The sequence below is a fragment of the Schistosoma haematobium genome, assembly GCF_000699445.3.
Source record: "Schistosoma haematobium chromosome Unknown HiC_scaffold_285, whole genome shotgun sequence".
Lineage (NCBI taxonomy): Eukaryota > Metazoa > Platyhelminthes > Trematoda > Strigeidida > Schistosomatidae > Schistosoma > Schistosoma haematobium.
Window position 1 is genome coordinate 50,236 of NW_026137073.1, and position 10,702 is coordinate 60,937.

Consider the following 10,702-nt stretch of genomic DNA (forward strand, 5'->3'; position numbering starts at 1 on the left):
AGAAAACAAAAACTATAATAAAAAATACAAGTATTAACAATTCAAATGTAATCAAAATACAACAATGTACAACTAAGGGGATCAATAGGAACAAAGTACAAGTATATACATGGAGGGATTTTCACCAGCACACAAAACCTTCGAAATGGATCTTACACCGGCCCCCAAAATCCCTCCATACCACACAAGCTACCTTGATGCCTACGGTCATGGTTCATTATATAACATATCACACCATAGGAACGAGTAGGACTTACAACAGTACGCCTACTCGACCTAACTACATTAATAACAACAAAGACTAATCTAAAGCTTCAAGGAGACCTGCTTCACCTGTTCTCTGGTGATCAACAATAACAGTCGTGATATAGACCTAATCACTCTTCCCCAAACTCCACCCATGCTGTTGGATGAGGGCCTCGCTGACAATTCAATGTTCATCTTCTGATTCGACTGCTGCACAAACCTGCTTAACTCAGAAACTGTCACCACGAAGCTTGACGCACTGTCACTGTAAATCTCCAGAGGTTTCCTTCTTCTTCCAACAAAACGTAATAGAGCCATTAAAATTGAATCAGTAATCAAACTACACATCATTTCAATATGTACTGCCTGTAAGATTAATTTCGAAGGTTTTGTGTGCTGGTGAAAATCCCTCCATGTATATACTTGTACTTTGTTCCTATTGATCCCCTTAGTTGTACATTGTTGTATTTTGATTACATTTGAATTGTTAATACTTGTATTTTTTATTATAGTTTTTGTTTTCTTACGCATTCACTAAGTTTGTGTTTCTTCCTGAACTGCATCTGTGTTGTTTTACTTGACACTTGTTCTTGGCGGTAGCCATATTGATTTGCTCCTCCTTTCCTGTGTGTGTTCTATCCAGTCAGGATAGAATAACGTTCATTTGTTTTGACTGGTAATTTTCCCTCATCTTCTATCAACTTCTTTATTTATTGTAATTTAGATTTGATTGATTGAACAATTATTGGTTGAATAGCCGGGTGGTAATATTTGTTTAGGTAACGATTTACATTTAAATTTATGATGAATTATAGAACCGCTATTTACCCGATTACTTGTTTTGATTTCGACGGGAAAGGGCGTGTGTCTAAAGTCCCCGGTCGGCTATTCTTCAACATCCAAACCGAAGTTTGGATTTTACAGTTCTAAACAATTATTACTTGGCCGAAGTCCTTTGGTAATCGTTCGCGGATTTTCTGGAAATAATTGGTCGTTTCGTTTATAATGCCAGTTAATCGTCGAAGGAAATCAAGCTCAAAGTTCGTCGATGTTAATGAAGAATCCCCTATTGTCAAGCAAGTGCCTTTTGACGTCCTTAAGGGTCATGGTTCAGACTCAAATAGGGTTGATTATCATGGTAGTGATTCTAGTCTTAATTCGATGTCAGATGACGTAAAAATCTTAGTTTAAAGGAGAAGCAAAGGCCTGAATTACCAGGAAAGAGCATGTTGCCTATAGTTCATGTTGTTTGCCCAGAACTACCAAAGGTTGAACTGAGTTATTTCGATGGAGAGCCAAGAGGATACTGGAAGTTTATAAGGCAATTCGAGACGTATGTAGCATCAAGAGTCACGGATGATAACCAGCGCTTGCTCTATTTGATACACTATTGTAAGGGCAAGGCTAAAACAGCTATTGAAGGTTGTGTCATGATGGAGGCATCCTCTGGCTATAAAAGAGCAAGGGAGATTTTAAAACGTTTTTTCGGACAGTCTCACGTAATTGCTCGAGAAACACTAGAGGACTCATTCAGTGCTGTGAATTTTGAGTATATTGACGGGGACCAACTATCAAACTTGGCCATTAAAATGGAAAACTGTGCTATGGTCTTGGAACAGATGAATTATACTTCTGATCTAAATTCCTTAGTTACTTTGGAAAGAATAGTGAGACTCTTGCCTCAACCTATGCAAGCCCAGTGGGCGGACTGGGTGGATAAATTGACTGAAGATAACAGGGAACCGACCTTCGACGAGCTCACTCAGTTTATCGCATCGCGTGCGAGAGTGGCTTGTAGTAGATTTGGACGGTTAGCAAACCGTTCAAGAAAAGGGCATAACGTAAAGACGAACTGTCACGTGCAATCAGAGCAAGGGAATAGTTCGACAACGAAAACTAAATGCAGTATGTGTTACTACGACCATGCCATTGATAAATGTCCACAGTTCTTAGCGCTTACAGTTCAAGACCGATGGTCTTACGCTAAAAGCAAGGGTATCTGTTTCGTCTGTCTTAGACAAGGACATAGAGTTAAGGAATGTAAGCTGACGAAGCGTTGTAACGTTGAGGGTTGTGAAAAGAAACACCATTCTCTGTTGCACAGCGAGAGTGAGAAACCTAGTATCTCGAATTGTTGCGGATATACTAAATCACTAATCAGTCAAGTGTGTTTAGGCATGATTCCCGTACGGTTGAAATCGCGAAAGGCCGAGATTGTGGGTTATGCTCTGTTGGACAACGGTTCTGATGTGACACTGATAAAATCAAACTGTTTGAGGTCTCTCGGGCTGAGCAAAGACGAAGCATCAGTGGTAGTTGAGACTGTGGGCAGTAATAGAACAATGAAGGTCACGAGTGCGCCTTTTGAGGTATATTCTTTAGATCGATCTGAACATGTTACGATTGAAGGAGCTCTGATTGTGGCAGGTATACCAGGTCATAAGCCAACAAAGTCAGCGATGAACAACCTAGTTAAGTGGCCGCATTTAAGTGATGTGCCAATAGATAGCCTAGATTCTGAAGAAGTTTTACTGTTGATTGGTTGCGACGTACCAGAAGCACATTGGGTGTTAGACCAACGGTTGGGTGGAAGGAAGAACCCGTACGCTGTGGAAACGTTGCTGGGGTGGACGGTTTTCGGACCTGCGTCGTATTCGGAATATAGGAAAAGAGTTGTTAATCATACCAGTAAATTACAGACTTTGGAGAACGAAATACGTAAACTTTATGATGTAGAGTTTTCAGATGCTTATTCAAGTGATAAATCATTATCAGTAGACGACAAGGCGGCTATAAAGATTGTGGAAGTTGGCACGCGCTTCGACAACGGTCATTTTGTAGTTTCTATACCGTGGAAAAAGAATCCAGATATGAAAGTGGATAATTATGAAGTAGCAAACCGTAGATTACAAAGTTTGAAGGGTATGTTGTCGAAGGATGTCAGTCTGCACATCAAGTATATCAAAAGTACTGAAAGTGATTTTACTAAGACTTATGCGAAGAGGGTCTTTGAAATATATCTGCAGTCTTATCGCCCTCGATGGTATTTACCTCATCATGCAGTATTAAACATGAAAAACCAGATCTTAGAGTGGTCCTTGATTGTGCCGCCCAGTTTGCAGGGGTTCCCCCAAATGATATGATTTATCAAGAACCCGATACCACCGCTGAGTTAAGGTGTATATTAATAAGTTTTCGCAAGGAGGCAGTTGCAATCCCTGCAGATGTTGAAGAAATGTTCATGTAAGTGAAGGTCCCTGAGTCTGATCGAGGAGCTTCAAGATTTCTGTGGTGGCAGGAGGGAGACATGTCGAGGGAACCATCCGAGTTTCAAATGACATCCCATCCATTTGATGCCACATCATCGCCATTTTGCGCGAACTTTGCCCTGAATAAGACGGCCCAAATATTCTCTGACGGTTGTGATGGTTATGTTGTAGATGATGTCAAGAATAATTTCTATGTTGATGATTGCTTGATATCCGTTCCCACTTGTGATCAAACAAAGAGTTTCGTTAAGCATATAAGTGAATTATTATGTAGAGGAAGTATACAGAAAATGACCGATCTTGAATCTTGGTTCAAATGTCCTACTTTATTGCATGGCGAATTTTATATAACAATCACTGACTGTCCGGAACCTACTCTTGACGATATTGAGTTTAGAAAAACTGCTGTGGTTAACTTGAGTAGTATAAAGTACAGCAAGACACCTGTTCTCTCTTATTATTCCGAGTGGTTGAAATTGGTCAGAGTTGTAACCTGGTTTAGAAGGTTCATCGAATTCCTGATGGTACTTCGTTTACCGAGTTGCGAAGGATCCGTTCATCTAGGATGTTTAAAGGTCAAAGAGCTTGAGATTGCCAAGCGTAAGATTTTATTGATGGTTCAGAGAGAAGTGTATGGAGAATTACTTAGTGAATTTAAAAACAGCAGTAAAGTAGTAAGCCATGATGATCTGAAAGGTTTATCGTTGATAATGCTTGATGGGTTACTCTGCGTTGGAGGTCGACTAAGATACTCAGATTTCCCAAATGCTTTTAAATATCCAGTAATTTTACCCAGTCGACACTTAGTGACGGAACTGATGATTAGACATTGTCATAAAGAACAAGGACACAGGAAGATCATTAGAAAAAGGGTATGGATATGTGTTTACTTGTTTGCAAACATGGGCAGTACATATTGAAATGATGTGTAGTTTGATTACTGATTCATTTTTAATGGCTCTATTACGTTTTATTGGAAGAAGAAGGAAACCTCTGGAGATTTACAGTGACAGTGCGTCAAGCTTCGTGGTGACAGTTTCTGAGTTAAGCAGGTTTGTGCAGCAGTCGAATCAGAAGATGAACATTGAATTGTCAGCGAGGCCCTCATCCAACAGCATGGGTGGAGTTTGGGGAAGAGTGATTAGGTCTATATCACGACTGTTATTGTTGATCACCAGAGAACAGGTGAAGCAGGTCTCCTTGAAGCTTTAGATTAGTCTTTGTTGTTATTAATGTAGTTAGGTCGAGTAGGCGTACTGTTGTAAGTCCTACTCGTTCCTATGGTGTGATATGTTATATAATGAACCATGACCGTAGGCATCAAGGTAGCTTGTGTGGTATGGAGGGATTTTGGGGGCCGGTGTAAGATCCATTTCGAAGGTTTTGTGTGTTGGTGAAAATCCCTCCATGTATATACTTGTACTTTGTTCCTATTGATCCCCTTAGTTGTACATTGTTGTATTTTGATTACATTTGAATTGTTAATACTTGTATTTTTTATTATAGTTTTTGTTTTCTTACGCATTCACTAAGTTTGTGTTTCTTCCTGAACTGCATCTGTGTTGTTTTACTTGACACTTGTTCTTGGCGGTAGCCATATTGATTTGCTCCTCCTTTCCTGTGTGTGTTCTATCCAGTCAGGATAGAATAACGTTCATTTGTTTTGACTGGTAATTTTCCCTCATCTTCTATCAACTTCTTTATTTATTGTAATTTAGATTTGATTGATTGAACAATTATTGGTTGAATAGCCGGGTGGTAATATTTGTTTAGGTAACGATTTACATTTAAATTTATGATGAATTATAGAACCGCTATTTACCCGATTACTTGTTTTGATTTCGACGGGAAAGGGCGTGTGTCTAAAGTCCCCGGTCGGCTATTCTTCAACATCCAAACCGAAGTTTGGATTTTACAGTTCTAAACAATTATTACTTGGCCGAAGTCCTTTGGTAATCGTTCGCGGATTTTCTGGAAATAATTGGTCGTTTCGTTTATAATGCCAGTTAATCGTCGAAGGAGATCAAGCTCAAAGTTCGTCGATGTTAATGAAGAATCCCCTATTGTCAAGCAAGTGCCTTTTGACGTCCTTAAGGGTCATGATTCAGACTCAAATAGGGTTGATTATCATGGTAGTGATTCTAGTCTTAATTCGATGTCAGATGACGTAAAAAATCTTAGTTTAAAGGAGAAGCAAAGGCCTGAATTACCAGGAAAGAGCATGTTGCCTATAGTTCATGTTGTTTGCCCAGAACTACCAAAGGTTGAACTGAGTTATTTCGATGGAGAGCCAAGAGGATACTGGAAGTTTATAAGGCAATTCGAGACGTATGTAGCATCAAGAGTCACGGATGATAACCAGCGCTTGCTCTATTTGATACACTATTGTAAGGGCAAGGCTAAAACAGCTATTGAAGGTTGTGTCATGATGGAGGCATCCTCTGGCTATAAAAGAGCAAGGGAGATTTTAAAACGTTTTTCGGACAGTCTCACGTAATTGCTCGAGAAACACTAGAGGACTTATTCAGTGCTGTGAATTTTGAGTATATTGACGGGGACCAACTATCAAACTTGGCTATTAAAATGGAAAACTGTGCTATGGTCTTGGAACAGATGAATTATACTTCTGATCTAAATTCCTTAGTTACTTTGGAAAGAATAGTGAGACTCTTGCCTCAACCTATGCAAGCCCAGTGGGCGGACTGGGTGGATAAATTGACTGAAGATAACAGGGAACCGACCTTCGACGAGCTCACTCAGTTTATCGCATCGCGTGCGAGAGTGGCTTGTAGTAGATTTGGACGGTTAGCAAACCGTTCAAGAAAAGGGCATAACGTAAAGACGAACTGTCACGTGCAATCAGAGCAAGGGAATAGTTCGACAACGAAAACTAAATGCAGTATGTGTTACTACGACCATGCCATTGATAAATGTCCACAGTTCTTAGCGCTTACAGTTCAAGACCGATGGTCTTACGCTAAAAGCAAGGGTATCTGTTTCGTCTGTCTTAGACAAGGACATAGAGTTAAGGAATGTAAGCTGACGAAGCGTTGTAACGTTGAGGGTTGTGAAAAGAAACACCATTCTCTGTTGCACAGCGAGAGTGAGAAACCTAGTATCTCGAATTGTTGCGGATATACTAAATCACTAATCAGTCAAGTGTGTTTAGGCATGATTCCCGTACGGTTGAAATCGCGAAAGGCCGAGATTGTGGGTTATGCTCTGTTGGACAACGGTTCTGATGTGACACTGATAAAATCAAACTGTTTGAGGTCTCTCGGGCTGAGCAAAGACGAAGCATCAGTGGTAGTTGAGACTGTGGGCAGTAATAGAACAATGAAGGTCACGAGTGCGCCTTTTGAGGTATATTCTTTAGATCGATCTGAACATGTTACGATTGAAGGAGCTCTGATTGTGGCAGGTATACCAGGTCATAAGCCAACAAAGTCAGCGATGAACAACCTAGTTAAGTGGCCGCATTTAAGTGATGTGCCAATAGATAGCCTAGATTCTGAAGAAGTTTTACTGTTGATTGGTTGCGACGTACCAGAAGCACATTGGGTGTTAGACCAACGGTTGGGTGGAAGGAAGAACCCGTACGCTGTGGAAACGTTGCTGGGGTGGACGGTTTTCGGACCTGCGTCGTATTCGGAATATAGGAAAAGAGTTGTTAATCATACCAGTAAATTACAGACTTTGGAGAACGAAATACGTAAACTTTATGATGTAGAGTTTTCAGATGCTTATTCAAGTGATAAATCATTATCAGTAGACGACAAGGCGGCTATAAAGATTGTGGAAGTTGGCACGCGCTTCGACAACGGTCATTTTGTAGTTTCTATACCGTGGAAAAAGAATCCAGATATGAAAGTGGATAATTATGAAGTAGCAAACCGTAGATTACAAAGTTTGAAGGGTATGTTGTCGAAGGATGTCAGTCTGCACATCAAGTATATCAAAAGTACTGAAAGTGATTTTACTAAGACTTATGCGAAGAGGGTCTTTGAAATATATCTGCAGTCTTATCGCCCTCGATGGTATTTACCTCATCATGCAGTATTAAACATGAAAAACCAGATCTTAGAGTGGTCCTTGATTGTGCCGCCCAGTTTGCAGGGGTTCCCCAAATGATATGATTTATCAAGAACCCGATACCACCGCTGAGTTAAGGTGTATATTAATAAGTTTTCGCAAGGAGGCAGTTGCAATCCCTGCAGATGTTGAAGAAATGTTCATGTAAGTGAAGGTCCCTGAGTCTGATCGAGGAGCTTCAAGATTTCTGTGGTGGCAGGAGGGAGACATGTCGAGGGAACCATCCGAGTTTCAAATGACATCCCATCCATTTGATGCCACATCATCGCCATTTTGCGCGAACTTTGCCCTGAATAAGACGGCCCAAATATTCTCTGACGGTTGTGATGGTTATGTTGTAGATGATGTCAAGAATAATTTCTATGTTGATGATTGCTTGATATCCGTTCCCACTTGTGATCAAACAAAGAGTTTCGTTAAGCATATAAGTGAATTATTATGTAGAGGAAGTATACAAAAAATGACCGATCTTGAATCTTGGTTCAAATGTCCTACTTTATTGCATGGCGAATTTTATATAACAATCACTGACTGTCCGGAACCTACTCTTGACGATATTGAGTTTAGAAAAACTGCTGTGGTTAACTTGAGTAGTATAAAGTACAGCAAGACACCTGTTCTCTCTTATTATTCCGAGTGGTTGAAATTGGTCAGAGTTGTAACCTGGTTTAGAAGGTTCATCGAATTCCTGATGGTACTTCGTTTACCGAGTTGCGAAGGATCCGTTCATCTAGGATGTTTAAAGGTCAAAGAGCTTGAGATTGCCAAGCGTAAGATTTTATTGATGGTTCAGAGAGAAGTGTATGGAGAATTACTTAGTGAATTTAAAAACAGCAGTAAAGTAGTAAGCCATGATGATCTGAAAGGTTTATCGTTGATAATGCTTGATGGGTTACTCTGCGTTGGAGGTCGACTAAGATACTCAGATTTCCCAAATGCTTTTAAATATCCAGTAATTTTACCCAGTCGACACTTAGTGACGGAACTGATGATTAGACATTGTCATAAAGAACAAGGACACAGGAAGATCATTAGAAAAAGGGTATGGATATGTGTTTACTTGTTTGCAAACATGGGCAGTACATATTGAAATGATGTGTAGTTTGATTACTGATTCATTTTTAATGGCTCTATTACGTTTTATTGGAAGAAGAAGGAAACCTCTGGAGATTTACAGTGACAGTGCGTCAAGCTTCGTGGTGACAGTTTCTGAGTTAAGCAGGTTTGTGCAGCAGTCGAATCAGAAGATGAACATTGAATTGTCAGCGAGGCCCTCATCCAACAGCATGGGTGGAGTTTGGGGAAGAGTGATTAGGTCTATATCACGACTGTTATTGTTGATCACCAGAGAACAGGTGAAGCAGGTCTCCTTGAAGCTTTAGATTAGTCTTTGTTGTTATTAATGTAGTTAGGTCGAGTAGGCGTACTGTTGTAAGTCCTACTCGTTCCTATGGTGTGATATGTTATATAATGAACCATGACCGTAGGCATCAAGGTAGCTTGTGTGGTATGGAGGGATTTTGGGGGCCGGTGTAAGATCCATTTCGAAGGTTTTGTGTGTTGGTGAAAATCCCTCCATGTATATACTTGTACTTTGTTCCTATTGATCCCCTTAGTTGTACATTGTTGTATTTTGATTACATTTGAATTGTTAATACTTGTATTTTTTATTATAGTTTTTGTTTTCTTACGCATTCACTAAGTTTGTGTTTCTTCCTGAACTGCATCTGTGTTGTTTTACTTGACACTTGTTCTTGGCGGTAGCCATATTGATTTGCTCCTCCTTTCCTGTGTGTGTTCTATCCAGTCAGGATAGAATAACGTTCATTTGTTTTGACTGGTAATTTTCCCTCATCTTCTATCAACTTCTTTATTTATTGTAATTTAGATTTGATTGATTGAACAATTATTGGTTGAATAGCCGGGTGGTAATATTTGTTTAGGTAACGATTTACATTTAAATTTATGATGAATTATAGAACCGCTATTTACCCGATTACTTGTTTTGATTTCGACGGGAAAGGGCGTGTGTCTAAAGTCCCCGGTCGGCTATTCTTCAACATCCAAACCGAAGTTTGGATTTTACAGTTCTAAACAATTATTACTTGGCCGAAGTCCTTTGGTAATCGTTCGCGGATTTTCTGGAAATAATTGGTCGTTTCGTTTATAATGCCAGTTAATCGTCGAAGGAGATCAAGCTCAAAGTTCGTCGATGTTAATGAAGAATCCCCTATTGTCAAGCAAGTGCCTTTTGACGTCCTTAAGGGTCATGATTCAGACTCAAATAGGGTTGATTATCATGGTAGTGATTCTAGTCTTAATTCGATGTCAGATGACGTAAAAAATCTTAGTTTAAAGGAGAAGCAAAGGCCTGAATTACCAGGAAAGAGCATGTTGCCTATAGTTCATGTTGTTTGCCCAGAACTACCAAAGGTTGAACTGAGTTATTTCGATGGAGAGCCAAGAGGATACTGGAAGTTTATAAGGCAATTCGAGACGTATGTAGCATCAAGAGTCACGGATGATAACCAGCGCTTGCTCTATTTGATACACTATTGTAAGGGCAAGGCTAAAACAGCTATTGAAGGTTGTGTCATGATGGAGGCATCCTCTGGCTATAAAAGAGCAAGGGAGATTTTAAAACGTTTTTTCGGACAGTCTCACGTAATTGCTCGAGAAACACTAGAGGACTCATTCAGTGCTGTGAATTTTGAGTATATTGACGGGGACCAACTATCAAACTTGGCTATTAAAATGGAAAACTGTGCTATGGTCTTGGAACAGATGAATTATACTTCTGATCTAAATTCCTTAGTTACTTTGGAAAGAATAGTGAGACTCTTGCCTCAACCTATGCAAGCCCAGTGGGCGGACTGGGTGGATAAATTGACTGAAGATAACAGGGAACCGACCTTCGACGAGCTCACTCAGTTTATCGCATCGCGTGCGAGAGTGGCTTGTAGTAGATTTGGACGGTTAGCAAACCGTTCAAGAAAAGGGCATAACGTAAAGACGAACTGTCACGTGCAATCAGAGCAAGGGAATAGTTCGACAACGAAAACTAAATGCAGTATGTGTTACTACGACCATGCCAT

General features: G+C 40.0%; 1 protein-coding gene across 1 annotated transcript; it reads left to right on the plus strand.

The window, feature by feature from the left end:
• Nucleotides 1-7,212: 7,212 nt before the first annotated feature.
• On the plus strand, nt 7,213-9,600 carry MS3_00004735 (uncharacterized protein). Its single transcript, XM_051212703.1, has one exon. The coding sequence runs from the start codon at nt 7,816-7,818 to the stop codon at nt 8,695-8,697; it is 882 nt and encodes a 293-aa protein (XP_051064029.1). The 5' UTR covers nt 7,213-7,815; the 3' UTR covers nt 8,698-9,600.
• The last annotated feature ends 1,102 nt before the right edge of the window (nt 9,601-10,702 follow it).